The 18538-nt window shown below is 59.5% G+C and overlaps 2 protein-coding genes across 3 annotated transcripts in view; one reads left to right on the top strand and one right to left on the bottom strand.

Annotated features, from left to right (window-relative positions):
• Nucleotides 1–12260, top strand: part of LOC133229170 (sodium/glucose cotransporter 1-like) — a 50217-nt gene extending 37957 nt beyond the window's left edge. Inside the window, exons 12-15 of the mRNA XM_061385564.1 lie at nt 3793–3961; nt 6240–6455; nt 7669–7768; nt 9765–12260. Coding sequence (XP_061241548.1) covers nt 3793–3961; nt 6240–6455; nt 7669–7768; nt 9765–10039 — 760 coding nt within the window. The 3' untranslated portion in view covers nt 10040–12260. The remainder of the gene's footprint in view (nt 1–3792; nt 3962–6239; nt 6456–7668; nt 7769–9764) is intronic.
• A 2276-nt stretch (nt 12261–14536) lies between these two features.
• RSPH14 (radial spoke head 14 homolog) overlaps nt 14537–18538 on the bottom strand; it is a 52075-nt gene continuing 48073 nt past the window's right edge. For both annotated transcript variants that reach the window (XM_061385565.1, XM_061385567.1), the window contains 3 exons: nt 16253–16478; nt 15895–16031; nt 14537–14844 (listed from right to left, as the gene is read on the bottom strand). In XM_061385565.1, the coding sequence (XP_061241549.1) occupies nt 14606–14844; nt 15895–16031; nt 16253–16478 (602 nt within the window). In that variant the 3' untranslated portion in view covers nt 14537–14605. The remainder of the gene's footprint in view (nt 14845–15894; nt 16032–16252; nt 16479–18538) is intronic.

Genomic DNA, 18538 nt, shown 5'->3' with positions numbered 1-18538 from the left:
TTAAGAAGAAGTAGCAAGAATACTCAGTGGAACTATACAAAAAAGATCTCAATGACCCAGATAACTACAATTGTCTGATCGCTCACCCAGAGCCAGACATCCTGGAATGTGAAGTCAAGTGGGCCTTGGGAAGCATCACTATAAACAAAGCTAGTGGAGGTGATGAAATTCGAGTTGAGCTATTTCAGATCCTAAAAGATGAAGCTGTTAAAGTGCTGCAGTCAATGTGCCAGCAAATTTTGGAAAACTCAGCAATGGCTACATGACTGGAAAAGTTAAGTTTTCATTCCAATCCCAAAGAAGGGCAATGCCAAAGAATGTTCAAACTACCACACGTTTGCACTCATCTCACACGCTAGCAAAGTAATGCTCAAAATTCTCCAAGTCAGGCTTCAACAGTACCTGAACCATGAACTTCCAGATGTTCAAGTGGGATTTAGAAAAGGTAGAGGAACCAGAGATCAAATTGCCAACATCTGCTGGATCATCAAAAAAGCAAGAGAGTTCCAGAAAAATATCCACTTCTGCTTTATTGGCTACACCAAAGCCTTTGACTGTGTGGATCACAATAAACTGTGGGAAATTCTGAAAGAGATGGGAATACCAGAACACCTGACCTGCCTCTTGAGAAACCTGTATGCAGGTCAGGAAGCAACAGTTAGAACTGGACATGGAACAGACTGGTTCCAAATAGGAAAAGGAGTACGTCAAGGCTGTATATTGTCACCCTGCTTTTTTAGCTTATATGCAGAGTACATCATGAGAAACACTGGGCTGGAGGAAGCACAAGCTGGAATCAAGATTGCCAGGAGAAATATCAATAACCTCAGATATGTAGCTGACACCACCCTTCTGGCAGAAAGTGAAGAAGAGCCTCTTCATGAAAGTGAAAGAAGAGAGTGAAGAAGTTGGCTTAAAACTCAACATTCAGAAAACTAAGATCACGGCATCCAGTCCCGCCACTTCATGGGAAATAGATGAGAGACAGTGGAAACAGTGAGCGACTTTATTTTCTTGGGCTCGAAAATCACTGCAGATGGTGACTGCAGCCGTGAAATTAAAAGACACTTGGTCCTTGGAAGAAAAGCTATGACCAACCTAGACAGCATATTAAAAAGAGACATTAGTTTGCTGACAAATGTCCGTCTAGTCAAGGCTGTGGTTTTTCCAGTGGTCATGTATGGATGTGAGAGTTGGACTATAAAGAAAGCTGAGTGACGAAGAATTGGTGCTTTTGAACTGTGGTGTTGGAGAAGACTCTTCAGAGTCCCTTGGACAGCAAGGAGATCAAACTGGTCAGTCCTAAAGGAAATCAGTTCTGAATATTCATTGGAAGGACTGATGCTGAAGCTGAAACTCCAGTACTTTGGCCACCTGATGCAAAGAACTGACTCATTGGAAAACACCCTGATGCTGGGAAAGATTGAAGGCGGGAGGAGAAGGGGAGGACAGAGGATGAGATGGCTGGATGGCATCACCGACTCGATGGACATGAGTGTGAGTGAGCTCTGAGAGTTGGTGATGAACAGGGAGGCCTGGCGTGCTGCAGTCCATGGGGTCGCAAAGAGTCAGACAGGACTGGGCGACTACTGGAACTAGCCTGAGCTGTAGTTCCCTTTTCGGTTTCTTGAGGCGCCTCCGTCCTGTTTTCCGTAGCGGCTGCACCAGCTTACGCTCGCACCAGCGTCCCCAGCGCCCCTCTCTCCCCTCCCCACCGGCACGTGTCATCTCTCGTCTTTCTGACGGCAGCCCTTCTAGCGGGGATGAGACGGCACCTCACTGTAGTTCTTGCCTCTCCCTGATGAGTGATGGTGAGCGCCTTTTCATGTGCCCGTCGGCCATCTGAGTATCTTCTTTGGAACAATGTTTATCAGGTCCTTGTGCATTTGTAATTCTATTATTGCTGCTGTTAAAGTTGTCCAAGTTCCTCTTCTTTCTGATCAGAAGTCATCTATAATTCATAGTACTGCTCTGTGTATGTAATGCGTCTTCTTTCCTGGATTTTTACAATTTTCTCTTCATTTTTGGTTTTCAGCAGTTTTGTTATGGATGTGCTGGTTGGGTTTTGCTGAAATTCTTAATCTGCAAATTAATGTTTTTCACCAGATCTGGGAAATTGTTGACCACTATCTCTCTGCATGTCTGTCTGCTGCGTCCCTCTTCTGCTTACACACATATTAGCCTTTTGATATTGTCCACAGCTCATGGAGGCACTGTTTATTTAAAAAATTTTTTTCTCTGTGTTCTTCAGTTTCGATTTTCATCAGTCTCCCTTGAGGATATTGGCCCTTTCTTCTGCCATTTCCAATTTACTGTTAAGGCCAACCTGTGAATTTTTCATTTCATATTTTCAACTGGAATTCTAGTTCTGGAGTGTCTGTTTTGTTGGTTTTAAAATTTTCTCTAGTATTCCATTTTCTGCCTTGATTTCCCATCTATTCACTCATAACTATCATTTCGTCCAAATTCTTTAAGATAACTGTAGTAGTTGCTTTGAAGCCTGTGGTCATTTTAATACCTGAACCATCTTGGGGTTGATTTCTTTTGACGTCTGTTTTCCTTGACTGTAGGTTACATTTTCTTTCTTCTCCCCACTCATAGGAAAGTTGTATTATATACTTAACATTGTAGATAATAGTAGAAATTCTGGATCATGTTCCTCTGAAGAATATTGGCTTTTGTTCAAGTATGCAGGTAAATTCCTAGCCGATTCCCTTGAACTTAAGGAGGCCTCTTTTTTTTTTCAAATTAATTTAATTTTTATTGAAGGATAATTGCTCTATGGAATCTTGTTGTTTTCTGTCAAACCTCAGCATGAATCAGGCATAGGTATACACGTCTCCCCTTCTTGTGAACCTCCCTCCCATCTCCGTCCCCACCCCACCCCTCTAGGCTGACACAGGGGGCCTGGCATTCATGCTTGGTCAGTGTGACTCTGCGGAGAAGGCAATGGCACCCCACTCCAGTACTCTTGCCTGGAAAATCCCATGGACGGAGGAGCCTGGTAGGCTGCAGTCCATGGGGTCGCTAGGAGTTGGACACGACTGAGCAACTTCCCTTTCACTTTTCACTTTCACGCATTGGAGAAGGAAATGGCAACTCACTCCAGTGTTCTTGCCTGGAGAATCCCAGGGACGGGGAGCCTGGTGGGCTGCCGTCTATGGGTCACACAGAGTCAGACACGACTGACGTGACTTAGCAGCAGCAGCAGTGTGACTCTGCGTCAGTTTTCTCTAGTCGTGTAGCGAATTCTTAGTCCCGGACACACTCTCTGCTTTCAGTGGAAAGCCCTAGGCGGTTCCCTCTGCGGGCAATGGAATCTTTACTCAGCCTTTTCTGTCTCTCACCAGTTGCTTGGTTGCTCGTTGTGGACTGTTGGGCAGTTTCCCGCATGAGCAGCCGAGGGCGTAAGGGAGCTGACAGCAGTCTGTAAAGTCAGGCACATCACTGCTCCATCTGAAGTGTGTACAAGTGCGTTATCCCTCAAGGAAGTAACGTTTCCCATGTATTATATATTGTAAGCATGACCACCTCAAGACACACCCTCCAAATGTGATGAAAATCTACGCACGATCCAGTCCAGAAGTTGAAGGGGTTTTAAGAACCCTCGGGCCCCGTTAGTGTTTAGGGGTATGCTGTCTCCTCTGCCACACTTAAGGAACGGGCATCCAAATGTACCCTAAGGAGTGATCAGAACTAGCTCATAGTTTATGGTTTGCAGGTGTTCTATTGGCAGGTTAAACAGACAAGCACAAACCCCTCAGTGTCGCTGACCTTCGGTTGAACTTGCAGGCTCTTTGTTATAGTCCTGCTCGCCGTCTCAGTGGCCTGGGTGCCCGCCCTGCAGGTGGCTCACAGGGAGCAGCTGTTTGAGTACATGCACACGCTGCTCAGCTACCTGACGCCGCCCGTGGCCGCCACGTTCCTGCTGGCCGTCTTCTGCAAGAGGGTCACTGAGCAGGTAGGTGGCTCACACTTCGGGGTGGGCGGGCGGGAGCAGGCTCCGCCCTCCCAAGGCCGCCCGCCTCCGGCCCTGCCTTGCACGGGGCAGAGCGCGTGGGGCCCTCCTGCACGCTTGTCTAGCCGCAGGAGGGCCCTCTGCTGTTGGCCTCTGCAGGAGGATGCTTTCCTGCTCAGAGATGTCAGACGCTCAGGGGGATGTTCAGCCCCAGGCTCCTACCACCTTCCCTTCACGAAGACCATCTCTTCACCACATGTAGAACTAGATAAAGGTCCCAACTAACGGTTCGATCATCTCACCCGTAAGACTGGAAGCACGGTTTGCCAGAACGTTTTCACTGGTTAGTTGAGTCACATCCTGACTTGTTTCTCCTGCCTTGCACGCATTCTGAGCTCAGCGCCTCTGAGACCTGGCTCCTGCCTGCCCACCAGCCCTGGCCACTCCGCATGCAGCCCCCGGGCCTGGGTGCTGCTGGTCACGTGCAGTGCTGACTGCCTGTCCCCTGCCCTCTGTGGCCCCTGTCCTTCCCCACGGAGTCTTTGCTTTGCCGTGAGACTCTTTGTCCACCTCCATCTGGCTGCTGCCTCCTGCAGGCTCAGGCCAGGTGTTCAGTCCTCCAGGCCAGTTGGCTAGAGCTTTCTGCTCTGCTCAGCTTGTGGGTGCACGCTCAGTCACTCAGTTGTGTCTGATTCTTTGTGACCCCCGTGGACTGTAGCCCACCAGGCTCCTCTGTCCATGGGATTTTCCAGACAAAAATACTGCAGTAGGTTGCCGTCTCCTTCTCCAGGAGATCTTCCCAACCCAAGGATTAAACCTACATGAGACCTGAGTCTCGTGCATTGGCGTGGATTCTTTACCACCAAGCCACGGCTCAGCTCACCAGGACTCAGTTTAGCACCAAGAATGGGGTGAGGGGGCGTCTGGGTTCTGAAAATGCTCCTCCCTGTGCTTGCTTGGGAGGGGCGTGGGCAAGAGGAGCAGGCGGTCAGAACGGTCTGCCTCCCACCTCTGAGTCACTCTCAGGGTGTTGGGGCTGCCACCAAGGGAAACTGGGGAGCTTGTCAGTGGCTCTCCGGCTACCCTGGTCCAAGGTTACAGCATGTTGTGGGTCCCTTGCTTGGCCTGGAGAACTTCTCCAGGCCCTCTCTCTCACCCTCATCTGTCCCTCGGTCTTCCCTTTCCTGCACGTCTCCTTCAATAAATGGGGCCTGTGGACCACTCTCCTGGCCTTTGGTTTCAGTTCTTTCTCCAGGACTCTTCCCGCACACACTGCATCCTCTGCCTCCTCCGACATCCAGCCGTCCCTGAGACTGGCTCCAAGCCCAAGTCCTTAGGCTAAGGAGTACAGTGTCTCTGTGGAGGAGACAGACGATACCCAGTGAACAGATAAGATTTCTGAGAGTGGGGTAGTGCTGCTTAAAAGTAAAGAAGGGGAGGGGAAAGTAAAGAAGCATGGAGGTGAGCAGGGCAGATGCTGGGGGCAGGGCGTGGGGCACAAGGACATCAGCCAAGGTCGTGGGAGGAGATTTCTCCTAAGAAAGTGGCCTAGAACCTGCATCCTGAAGGGCGAGCCAGAACCACCAAGATCTTGGGAGAGACCAAAGCAGGAAGAAGGGCACATGCAGAGGCCTGGCAGACAGGGAAACGGCATGCCTGGTGGCTGGAGGGGACCGACAGGAGGGCGGAGCCAGGTGAGGTCAGCGGAGCAGCTGAGCCTTGCTTCTCAGGGCGGCCAGGAGAAGCCACAAGGGCTTCCGCAGAGACAGGGCACTCCCTGACCCATGCTTCGAAGAGCTCACGCGGGCTCCTCGGACTGCGGGCGAGGAGAGACCAGGAAGGGAGTCCCCGTGTGAGAGACAGCAGACGATCGTGACGGAGGTGGTCTCCGTGGGAGTGACAGCATGACTCACTGGTGGATCGAGGGCAGGGCAGGGTTGGGGGGGAAGGGGCCAGGGACGTCTCCTGGGGTCTGTGCCTGAGTAGCTGGGGAGATGGAGGTGCCCCCACCGCGGCAGGCGAGACAGGTCTTCTCGGACACTGTTTGGGATGCGTCTTCATCATCTGACTTAGACGTGTCTCCAGTGCTCCCTGAGTTCTCCGACGGACTTGGTAGAGTGTGCGCGCCTCTCGGTCTTTGTTCGTCCGGGCGGTGTCGTCTCCCGCTGCCGAGACGGCTCTGCGGGGCGCGTGAAGCCCTTGCTGTGCTGGGCTCAGCTTAGACCCAGATGACTCGGCTCAGGCCACCCTGCTCCCGGTGACTTGGGCTCCTCCTCTGCAGGGCGCCTTCTGGGGGCTGGCCAGCGGCCTTGTGATCGGCTCCTGTCGCATGCTGTCCGAGTTTGCCTACGGGCCCTGGAGCTGCTCCATGAACAGGAAGTGCCCCCGGATCATCTGCGGCGTGCACTACCTCTACTTCGCCATGATCCTCTTCACCATCAGCCTCATCACCGTCCTGGGCATCTCCATGTTCACCGTGCCAATTCCAGACAAACACGTGAGTGCTGCCGTGGGCGTGCTCCGGGGCCGACCTGCGGGCCCTGCGTCCTGGGAGCAGCTTGGGAGAAAAGCGGCTGAAGAGAAGCGGGAGGGCTGGGGGTCGGGGTGACATACGGGTCAGAAACAGGCAAGTAACCTCCTTGCCTTAAGCACAGAGCTGAACTAAAAGGCGATCCTCCAATGAAGCATTCACCCAGAGTGAGACGTTTGACTTTCAAAATACAAATTTTCTGTGAAGCGCTGAGGTCGCTCACTCTGGTGTGAGTTCATAGAAGCAGGGTCGTCCTGGCCGCCCGGTTGGCCAGTGGGGGTGCGGGTGGGGGTGGGGCGACAGGAATGCCCGCAGAGCTGTGGCCAGCGGCCCGCACGCCCCTTCTCCTGTCCGGCCGCTTGCCCTGCCCAGGAAGAGGCGTCTGCCACTCTAGTTGGAGTATAAAATGCCTGGGCTCCGAGGAGCGCGGTCACTTGTCCGTGACTCCAGAGCCAGCCAGCGGCCTGCTGGGCCTGAGCAGACGCCGCTGTGTCACCTGCACGGGCGTGGCCAGTGGGCCCAGCAGGACCCCCAGGCTTGGCTGAGCTGGAGGCCAGCAGGGAGGGTCCGGGGAAGAGAAGGGAGGCGGCGCTTGGAGGGAGGGGCCTGTGAGGCCCACGCCCTGGGGTCTGGATGGGAGCTGGGCCGGGAACATGCCTCTGCTCCGGCCGCTTTCTGCACCTGCAGACACCTGCAGAGTGTGAGTGGGAGAGCCCTGCCGGGGCCAGGACACCGAGTACCCAAGATGAGGCAGGCCAAGCCTCCCCTGGGCTGCGTGTGAGCGCTCGTCTCTGACAGCCAGGAGGTTCTTCCAGCAGGAAATCAGCCCCTGGGTCCACCCTGTGGGTGACCCAGGAGCAGCAGACCAGGGGTGCGGGGCCGCTTCTCCCAGCCTGGAGGGCACAGCTTCCTGGACCTCGGTCGCCGGAAGGTGCGCTGAGCATGTGCCTCGTGCCGCCAGTGTCCAGCCCAGGACACTGAGCTCGCCCTTTGCGAGGCCAGAACTGAAACCCGGGGTTCCCGAGCACCACGCTTTCCCCACCCCACCCCTTCCTTCCTCCCTTGTTGGAACCAATGACCACACCTCTTTTCAGTCCCTGGAGACCCTGGTGCCCAGCTGTGACTCCATAAACCCCGACGATAGGGCCCTGGTGGCAACAGGCCCCTTGTCTCCCCTCAGCTCCACCGCCTCTGTTGGAGTTTGCGGAACAGCCAGGAGGAGAGGGTGGACCTGGACGAGGACACAGAGGTGAAGAGCCCCGAGCCCCAGGCACAGCCAGGTGAGAGGCCGGAAGCCAGCGACTGGAGGGGCCTGCTCCCACCCACAAGCCCGCGGTCTCCACGCCCAGAAGCGCCTCGAGGCGGAGGCCCCGTGATGCCTCTGAGACCCCTCTCTGGGGTTCTGGCCCAGGAATATGGAGGTGGGAGGCGTCAGCAGGTGCAGGGGGAGCGGGGGAGGGTCTGGCACAAAGCGAGGGGCGGAGAAACAGAAGCGTCTGGCAACCTAGAAGTGTCTGCGGTGGGGCGGGAGGGATGCACGGATTACACCGTGTGCCCCAGGATGGGGTTGGGGGAGGGACAGTGGGTCACGGCACCTCTCACAGCGGTTCAAGCCAGAGGCTCCTGGGCGCAGGCGGGCGTTGTCCGCAAGGAGTGGTGGGCAGCTGCCCCCGCGAGGGCGCCAGGGACACCGCTGCGGACACCTGAGTTTCAGTCCCAGCAGGGAGAGTGTCCAGGAGAGGCTTGGGTCCGGGTCTCCAGGAGGCCCAGGGGAAAGCGCTCAGTAGGGGGGTCAGAGAGGCGTGTGGGGCCGCGGGGAGGGCACCTGCATCTCCTGAAGCACTGACGCAAGCAGATAAAGCCTAACGGGATTAGCGCTGAGTCTGCAGCCAGGGACCGGGGCGGGGGGGCCGAGGGGACACTGTGGCAGGCATGTCTGGGGGACATCGTCCTGGGGCCCCACCTCCACTCCTGCCAGGGACCCTCTCCTGACACCTACAGCCAGGCGGCCCCAGGTCTCTGGAGGGTGCCAGGCTCTCGGGAGTGCTCTCCCTGGGGGACGGGGGAACTGCTCGTCAGGGCCACATGTGCAGGGTGTGTCCCTGGGGCCCCTCGCAGTCCTGTCCTCAGTCGTGGGTGGACGACCACGAGGACGCTGGTGCACACCTGCCGTGCATGTGGAATGTGCCAGCCGCTGGGTGTGACGGGCCATTGTCGTCCTGGTTCACAGATGGGGAGACTGCGGCCCCACCCAGAAGTGTCTGCCCCGGCTCCGCACACCACCCAGCAGTGGCGGGGCTGGGAGGTCGGGCACGGGCAGGCTGACTGCAGAGCACATGCTCGCGGCCACTGGCCTGTCCCGCCTCCCTTCAGGCAGCCCTTGGGTTGTGGCCGCATGGGGGGTCAGCCCTCTGGGCCTGGCGGCTGACAACAGCATCTGAGAGGCCAGGCCTCTCACCGCCACGCAGGCCCTCGTCTCTGGGGTCCCTGGCGGCGGCCCCTCCCCCATGACACAGGCCCCTGGAACACCGGCCGGCGAGCTCCACGATCCCGGTGCTGCCTCAGCCTCGGGGCACAGCTGGCGCGGCCGCTGCCCAAGGGAGTGAGACGCAGAGCAGGTCGCTGCACGCACTGCTGGACACACTGCTTGTCGTCGTCAGGGAGGGCACCGTTCCCGGCTGTGTGCGCTCGGAGCTGGCCGTGGTGCTGGCCTGCGTGGCCGCACTGCCAGACACCAGAAGGACGGCTAAGCCCCAGAGGGAGGCGTTTCACTGATTTGGCCCAGAGATACGGATGGAAATTTGCCTATAGTTCCTGGGCCTCCCCCTGCTCCTGGAGAAAACCATTCCCCTTCCAAGGACCCGGAAGGTCCTTGGGTCAGGCCTTGAGGCTGGTACTGCCTGGAGAAGACACTCCCAGGGCTGCTAAGCAGAGAGAGCAGGGCAGCGGGGCTCTTCTGTCCTCCGAGGAGCAGCCTCTTGCCCTGGACCTGCAGAGCTGGGCTCGGTGTAGGCCCGCAGGGGAGGCCTGCCCTGTGCCAGCTGGGCTCTGGGCTGGCTGAAGTCTCTGCTGATGATAGGCGAGCGTGATCCCCCAGCTCCACTCTCTGTGCCCCTGAGGCTGGTGGGAGGCACTCCACAGCCAGGGCTGAGGCTTACTGTCCGCACGGGGAGCCGGTCCACTGGGCTCCCTTCAGGGCTCCCCACGAGATGCCAGACCCTGGGAAGACCCCTCCTGTGTGCGGCCTCCTGACTGTGCCCATCCCCTCGGTTCCAGACACATTCGTAGAGGACAGGGGCTGCCTCTGGAAGGCCTGGGACGTGTTCTGTGGCCTGGAGTTGCTGCCCAGCCCCAAGCTGGCCCCGGAAGAGGTGGGCGTGCCTGAGACGGAGCAGAATGACATGGCTGAAGGGACGGCGCACGGTGCCACGTCGGGAGGGACAGAGAAGAGGGAGGCGCCGGAGGAGCGGCTCCTCTGGAGCAAGGCGCTCGGGCTCTGCGGGCTGCTCCTGGTGCTGCTCACGGTGCTCTGCCACATCTACTTCCACTAGCGGCTGCGCGGGAGGGGGCCCGGGGCGGCCCCGGATGAGGGGCCGGGCTCACACCGCCCAGCATGCGCCCTGAGCCCCAGGGCGGCAAGGCCCGCGGCGAGGGCAGGGCCCGCAGGCGAGCACGCCTCCTCTGCTCCTGAGCCACGCCCTCAGATGGCTGCACACAGGCGCTGGCTTCCACGCTGGCTCTGGCGTTTCGCCTCTTGAGACCCTTGGGAGCCTTGCCTGTGTTTGCTGCCACCGTTTCCTTCCTGTGCCCACGTCCACTGGCAGTGCCCTCTCCTCCTCTGGAAAGGTACGCTGCTGGCAAAGATGCCCACCCACAGGGGCTGAGCCCACTGCCGAAGGTCACACAGGCAGGGCTTGCATGGACAGAGGCGTTGGCACCTGCCTGGACGGCGGTGGGCTGAGCTGGTCCCTGCCTGAGGACCAGGCCTCCCTGCAGCTCGCTTCTGTCTGGCTGCGCCCCTTGGGGACAGATGGAGAGGAAACATCCCTCCTTGCCGAGCTCCGCCTGGTCCCTCTCAGTCTGCCTGCTCCTGGGAGGCGAGCCCCTGGGCTGGATCCCCTTGGCAGTCAGGTAGAGGCCACTCCTGGGCTGTGTCCTTGCAGGGGCGCCCTCAGCCACCCCGTCCTCTTTCTTCTTCTCAGACCAGAATAAATGAATCTTTAGAAAAAGTCTCAGATACGTCAAAGGGGTTTGGGGGAGGCCCACCAGCATTGCAAAAACCACCCTCTGAAGGTGTGGTCAGAACCAGCCCGTCTTTCCCCGTTCAGTCCTTCAGCGGACATGTCTGAGTGCCTACTGTGCGCCAGCACTGCTGGGAACCGTCACGGGCAGGGCTCATGGTCTCGGGAAGCAGAGCGAAGCACCAGTGGGGATGGCCAGTGCGGAGGGTGGGCCCGCTGTTCCCTGCCGGGGTCATCACCACCTTCAAGCCGTGGACCCAGCCCAGGTGGACCCAGCCCAGGTGGAAGGACCAGGATCAGCCACACTCCACAGAAGAGGAGACTGAGCTCAGTCAGGAAACCCAGTAGAGGGGGCCTCTGCACACACGCACAGCGGCAGGGGCGCCCCAGGGAAGAGGCCTCCCTTGACTACAGCAGGAGGTCAGCGAGCCAGCGGGGCGACAGAGTGACAGGGTGTGAGCAGGCCCGGGCGCAGAGCTGGGGGCGCCGAGGGCGAGGGTGTGAGCAGGCCCGGGCGCAGAGCTGGGGGCGCTGAGGGCGAGGGTGTGAGCAGGCCCGGGCGCAGAGCTGGGGGCGTGGAGGGCAAAGGTGGGAAGGGGCCCGACCTGCCGGCCTCACATGCTTTGGGACCCTGAGTCACTGGAAGCTTCAGCCATGAAGGAATAGGACCCGGTTTGCTGAGTGCTGACGGGGAGGTGAAAAGGAGGTGAGAACACCCACCGGGAGGCTGTTAGAGGGATCCAGGCAAGTCAGTGGCAGGAAAGACGAGGGAGCCGATCAGCACCAAGAGAAGCCAGCAAGCAGAAGTGACAGGGCTTGGGTCGCTGGGCTTCTGGAAGGAGGGCCCGGCAACGGCTCTCCAGCCTGAGCACATGGGCGAAGGGCGCCCCAGCCCTCGCGCCGGGCCCGCAGGACGGGAGCAGGCGCGGACGAGGCGGGCTCCGTGCGGGCACACGGGCTCCGAGTCGCGTGAAGACGCTCTGTGCTACCTTGACCATGTTCGGTCTTTCTGATCCGTGAAGGTGGGATGGCCCCCATTCATTTAGGGCCCCTTTCGCTTCTTTCAACAGTGTTTTGTCTTCAGCACTCAAGTCTTACACATCTAAGTTGATTCCTGAGTGTTTTATTCTTTTTGATGCTACAGTAAATGAGGCTTTTTTAAAAGTTGAGATATAGTCAATGTACAATATTATGTGAGTTACAGGTGCGTGACCTAGTGATTCATAATTTCTGAAGGTCACACTCCATTTATAGTTATTATCAAAGGGTTGGTTTTATTTCCTGGGTTGTACAGTATGTCCTTGTAGCTTATTTATTTTATACACGACGGTTTCTATTAGTCCCCTACCCTTTATTTTAATTGCATTTTCAGATGGGTCATTGCTCAGGTACAGAAAAACAAAACTTGTATCTTGATCTTGGAACCTGTAACTTAGTGAAATTTGTTTATTCTTATATTTTTAAGTGTATTCCTTGGAATTTTTTCACATATAAAATTATGTAACCTGCAAGTACAGACAACTTCTTTCAACCTGGATGCCTTTTGTTTCATTCTATTGCCTAAACTGCCCCGGCTAGAACCTCTGGTACAGCGTCAAGTTTGAGGCAGTGAGAGCGGACATCCTTGTCTTGCTCCCCATCTTGGAGGAAAAGCATCGAGCGTCTCACGGTCGAGTATGATGTTAGCAGATGTTATCATGTTGAGGAAATTCCACCCTATCCCTGTGTTGCTGAGTTTTTCAAGCTTTGTTTATGTGTTTTGGCTGTGCCGGGCCCTCACTGCCATGCTTGGGCTCTCTCTAGCTGCAGTGAGTGGGGCCACGCTCTAGTCGTTCTGCATGGGCTTCTCACTGGGGTGGCTTCCCCCATGCAGAGCTCAGGCTCTTGGACACGCGGGCTTCAGGACTTGCGACAGGTGGGCTCAGTATCTCTGGCACACGGGCTTTTTAGTTGCTCTGTGGCATGGAGGATCTCCCCAGTCTAGGGCTGGGACCCGCGTCCCCTTCACTGGCAGGCAGGTTCTTGACCCCTGGAGCACCAGGGATGTTTTTGCTCAGAGTTTTTTGTTTTAGTTTTAAGGTTTTTTTTTTTTTTTTTTTTTTTATGAAATGGGTGTTGGATTGTCAAATGCTTTCTCCTGCACCTGTGAAGGTGACCGTGTGATTTCTGTTCTTTATTCTCTTTGCACGCTGTTCCATTGGTTTGTCGTCACGCGTTGAACCCACCTTGCATCATGGGGAGAAATGCCCGTTGGTCGTGGTATATGAGGCTTTTCTCACGCGGCTGGATTTGGTTTGCTAATATTTGGTTGAGTTCTTGTGTCTCTATGCATAGAGGACATTGGTCTGTAGTTTTCTTTCCTCGTGAGGTCTTTGCCTGGTTTGGGGATGGGAGTGATGTTAGCCTCATGGAACGAGTTGGGAAGTGTCCCTGCCTCTTGTCTTTGTTTTAAAGCAGTTGGTGAAGTGTTGGTATTAATTCTTGCATGGAGACATTTAAGGGTCGGTATTAAGTTCCTTGCAGGGGGCCGGGACCCGGGAGAGAAGCTGGCGCTAGCGATTCAGACTGCAGGGAGAGAAGACAGCCGGCTGCCCTAGCTGAGAAGGGAAGCTGGTAGAGGAAGCCCGCCAGGTGGGCGAGACCGTGCAGGAGAGCGGGACAGGTCGGCCAGGTTAGGAAAGGGGGGTCTTTCTACAGAGGAGATCAGCAGGGCGCAACCAGGGCCCTGGGCAGAGGGCCAGGACGGCCGCCACGGGAGGCAGGGGCCCCGTGCACGGGTCTCGGTGGCCAGGAGGTGGCGAGCTGGAGCCAGCGCGCCGTGCGGAGGGGCGACGGGGCAGGCCGACGGAGCCCTCAGAGCAAAGCGCCCCTCTTACAGGACCTTTCCTGAGAACGAGACTTAACCTGAAAGCCCCCCTGGGCCTGGCAGCCGGCCTCTCCCGGAACAAGGGGGCCTGCTTGGGGCTCATCCCTGGGAGCCCCAGGGAGGCAGGTGTCCCTATGTCCCTTCTGGGTAAGCGAAGGCCCTAGTTCCCAGAAGGACTTGGGGAAGGCACTCACTCCCTGGGGGTGCTGGTTCTGTGGGAGGTTCTTTCCCGCAGGAAGTGGGGCTGCTGTTTGCGGATGGAACGAGGGAAAAAAAGCTGGTGTGAGTCCTGGAGAGCAAGGCCCTGGCTCAGCCCAGACCAACGAGTCCAGACCTGAAATGGAGCCAGACTGCCAGCCAGGGTGGGCTGGGGGGGACCCTGGGGCCCCCTGTGCCTCCCCGCCCCCCACCAAGCCCATCCTAGCAGCCTGCTTCTCCTCCCCGCCACGTCACCTCCCATCCCCGCAGACGCTCTAGCCTGCAGACAGCAGCGGGAGGGCTGGGGGAGGCCGGCCCAGGCTCACTTAGGGGACTTGGCTTTGGGGAGCTCAGCTGTTTGAGGGGGAGGCCTTAAGGGCTACCCTGTGCCGAGCACTCATCCCTGGGGTGCAGGTGGGGGGCCTCTTACAACTCACCCTCCCCCAGCAGGAGCCCACAGGGGTGGCACCTGTGGCCTGCCTTCCTGCTACCCCTGTGGGAAGCTGGCTGACCCGCGAGCAGGGCCGCACCCCAAGGGCCTGTTCACCGGAGTGTCCAGCCCCCTCCTCCGCCCCGTCCCTGCTCTCTGCCCTCCCAGGGGCCTCGAGTGCAGCAGGGGGGTGCAGAGAGGCCTCCCGCCTGTCCCCGAGACCCGAGGTCAGCCTGTGGCCTGGTCCTCCCAAGCTGGGCATTTCCCCTTGGCGAGAGAGAGGAGACAGAACCATCAGGTGCCACCACTCGGACCAAGATAAAGAGGCTCCGTGCGTTTATTCGGGCATGGAGTCATGGGGCCGGGGGTGCTGGTAGGAGGCTCAGGGCTTCCACTCGATGACTCTGATGGCGATCTGGGCTGCGCGCTGCACGGCCGGGCTGAAGTCCTCCTCGAGCGCCCGGAAGGTGGCCACGTGGGGCTGCAGGAGCTTGCGGCCCTCAGGTGCCTCGGCCAGCATGGTGAGGGCCTTGATGGCGTTCAGGCGCGCCTTGCTCAGAGACGAGGTCAGCAGCTGCAGCAGCGGGCGGGTGGCCTCTGCGTCCAGGGCCGCATACTTCCCTGCCGGCCACCGATGCCAAGTGTTCCTGGGGTGGGGGCAGCCCTGCCCACCTCCCAGGCCCCCCGGCCGTCCGTGCCCGCAGCCTGAGCCCCACGAGCTCCCCGCGCCGGCTTCTGCCCAGCCACCAGGTGCCTCACCAGGCAGCGTGAAGGATCTTTTGAAAATTAAACTCCAGTCGCTGCCCCCTGTCCCCGCTTGCTGAAATGCCACGCTTGCCCCCACCCTCCTGCGTCAATCACTTCTCGCTGCTGTCACACTGGCCAGCCCCCTTGGCCCAGGTGCCCCCGTCATCCTGTGGGTCCACCCCACACCCGCTGCCCCCAGGACACCCCGACAGTCTGCTCTGCCTCGTGCCCCTAGGTCCCCAAGCTGCAGACCTCAGAGGCCGAGGCATCCACGTCTCCACCGCCCACCTCACCCCCACACTGGGGCCTGGCCTGCCACGGGGGCTCAGGGTCGCTCGGCAGGAACGCCAGCTCAGGGAAGGTGGCCTCACGTCCCCAAATTCCCACGTTGCCGGGGTCCCTTGAGAGCCCCCAGCCCTCCAGGCGTGCACCCAGGATGCCCGGGGGGACCCTGAGTGTGGCCCAGAGCGGGCGGGGGTGGGGGTGGCCGGGGGGCTGCGGGGGCTCCTCAGAGCAAATGGGGAGCGGCAGGACTCCCAGCGCTGGGGGGTCTGCCGCTGACTGAGGATCAGAGGCCCAGGCAGCCCTGGGGAACCGGTCCGGGCCCCTCCAACCACCCAGGGCACTGACTTGAGTGTGGGAGTCGGGGTGCAGGGTAACCTCAGTTCCTCTTCACCCCCCGGCCCCGCCCCAGCACACTGGGGAGAGCGCTGCTGGGCTCCATCGTCTGCCGGGACCTCAGGTGGACTGGCTTGGGCGTGGCAACCGAGTCAGTCCGAGAATTTTGGTTCACAAAGGACTGGGTCAGAGGCAGGACTTCCAAAACCAGGGAACCGAGAGGATGACAGGGAGGGGCCCGGCCGCCCCAGAGGGGGCGACACCGGCCAGTCGGGGCCGCGGCGACCCCCGCCCGGGCCGCCTCACCTTCGGTGGTCACCGTGGCGTTCATGAGCGCCCCCGCCGCGTTGGCCTGCACCTCCTCGTCCCTGTCCTTCAGCAGGTGAACCAGGATGGGGATGACGTCATGCTGCCACACCTGGATCTTGCCCTCCGGGGGGACGCTGCGCCGGGCACAGGCTGTGAGCACGGCCACCCTGGCCCACGAGCGACTCGACGCCCCGGGCTCCCGGTCCTGACTGCACAAGGCGTCTCCTGGGCCTCCCTTCCTCACGGGAGGGGGCGGGACTGGGGGCCTCCTGGGGCACAGACTGTCGGGCCGCCCTGGTGGAGGGGTCCTACTCCCCCAGGGCACGCAGGCGGGGGCGGCCAGCCGGGGCCTCACCTGACGGCGATGAGCGTGCGGGCGGCTTTGCTGCGGATGTCGCAGTTGGTGCTCAGAAGCTTCTCCTTCAGGAAGGGCACCGCGCGGCTGGCCAGCGCCTCGGTGGCATCCTCCGTGAGGCAGGCGGCCAGCGTGTCCAGCAGGAGCACCTGGATTTCTTCCTCCTCCCGCTGCAGCTTCCACACCAGCGAGGGGATCAGGCCGCTGTTGACGATGCCCAGGGCCCCTGTGGGACAGGAGCAGGGACGGAGCGTGGGCCTGTGGCCACCCCCCACCTGTCACGTGTGCTGGAAGCCGGAGGACTGCGGCGGGGGGGGGGCGGAGGCTGCAGTATCTGACCAGATAAATTACAAATCCCACCCTCTCCTGCTGCCAAGCAGGGGCCTGAAACCACGGCTGACAAGCAGGGGTGGGAGCTGTGAGGTCACGGAGGGCCCCAAAAAGTCCAGCCCTTGGCCACCTGGGATTGGGGGGCACCCGCCTGGAACGGCGGCCTGAGAAGCAGCAGCCGCCCCTGCGGGACCCGGGCACACGGGGGGCCTTCCCCCTCCCCCAACCACCATGAACCAGAGGGAAGCCTGGGGTAGGGGCGGGGGGCATCAGTCCCTCCTTCCACCCACAACACGACGTCTCTGTGATACCCGGCCAGCCCCGGGGATGGGAGAGAAAGCTGGCCGGGGAGGTTACAGGAGGAAGGTTTAGAGTTAACAGCACAGCGTCTCACATAAAAAGGGCCGCGCCCCCATCCACAGTGGGCGGACGGTCCATAGATTCCGGCCGAGGGGTCTGAAGGGGCCCAGTGCCCAGCAGGGAGGGGCCCCGCCTGGAGCCGCCTGCCCGACCCCTGTGAAAGCTTCTGCCTTACTCCTCCCAGCCTGCCCACCCTGGGGAGTCAGCACACAGCTGGCTGCCCAGAGGAGACCCCAGAGACGGCCAGGCAGCACCCCAAGGGTGCTCCTGAGTGCTCAGAACTACTGGCAGAGCAGCCCCCGCAGGGCAGGGAATGGGCCCCCAAGGAGGGTGCCCAACAGCCCACCCCCTCCCCAGCAGTCCAAGCTGCCCACCGTGAAGCCGTCCACGGTCCCCTGCCGAAGCTGCCACCGGCCGACACCTCTGTCTCCTGCCTTCCCGGCTCAACCCACTAATTTACTCCAGAGAGACAAATAAACAGGTTAATTAGCCTACAGGTCTCTGAGTGCCAATTAGCACCCAGGGATTTCCTCTTTGAAGACATCTCCCAGCCTTCCGCCCTCGGTCCTCGAGAGCTCACGTGGCAGGGGCCTGCGGAGAGGAAGGGCAGCGTGTGCAGGGGCCCCCAGTTGCCCCCAGCTGGCTTGCTCCTGGGGCGTCAGGTGGAGCCACCAGCGCGGCCCATTTCTTCTCAGGGCACTCACAACACAGGAAAAGTGTTTTCCTGTTGCCTCAAGAGTACTGGGTTGTCTAAGTTGTGGGTTTTTTTAATATTTATTTTTGGCTGTGCTAGGCCTCCGTCCTGGCTCACGGGCTCAGCATCCGCCCTGCAGCACATGGAGCCCTAGTTTCCTGAGTATGGCTCGAACCCATGTCCCCTGCACTGCAAAGCAGGTGCTTAACCACTGGACTGCCAGGGGAGTCCCGTGGTTTGACACAGACTAAAGGCAGAAGAAGGCTAAGGTGCACTCCTAACTGTATCCAGCGTGTGACCTCAGACAAGCCGCTCACCCTCACGGAGCCCACCTGGCAGGGGGCAGTGCAGTGTCAGAGGAGGAGGGGTGGGAGGGGGCTAGTGTAGCGACTAGTATCCCCGTGTGCCCAGACACGGGCCTGGCACAGCAAGGGGCTCAGAGCCCACGGAGTTCCAGCTGCAGGCCGAGGCCTGTGGGTGTGGGTGAGGGGTGGGAGGGGGCTTCAGACAAAGGCTGCACAGTTCCTGCCCTGCGGGAACACCTCTGGGTGGTCCCCGCCTGCCCCTCCGGGGGGTCTGAGTGCTCTCGCCCCCTCAGCCCTGCTCTCCGGCCTGGCCACCACCAGACAGGTATACCCGGCCCTTCCGCTCGGGCCTCCCAGCCACAGTCCCGCTCGGCCACAGCCGTCTGGATGGCCACTCCGCAGCCCACAGTGTGGAGGTGACAGTCTGACCCTCTGAGAAGGACGGCACTGGCTGTCGGAGGGATACGGTTCCTGCCTGGGGGCTGCACCATCCATCAGGGCTGAGTGGGGTCTCTGCACCCGGGCCAGCCCAGGGAGGGTGCTGCTGTGGACAGGTGAGCAGCGGGAATCACGCAGGAGGGAGAGGCAAGGCCTTCA

This window comes from Bos javanicus, chromosome 17 (genome assembly GCF_032452875.1).
Source record: "Bos javanicus breed banteng chromosome 17, ARS-OSU_banteng_1.0, whole genome shotgun sequence".
Classification (NCBI taxonomy): domain Eukaryota; kingdom Metazoa; phylum Chordata; class Mammalia; order Artiodactyla; family Bovidae; genus Bos; species Bos javanicus.
This window is presented reverse-complemented; position numbering and strand designations above follow the sequence as displayed.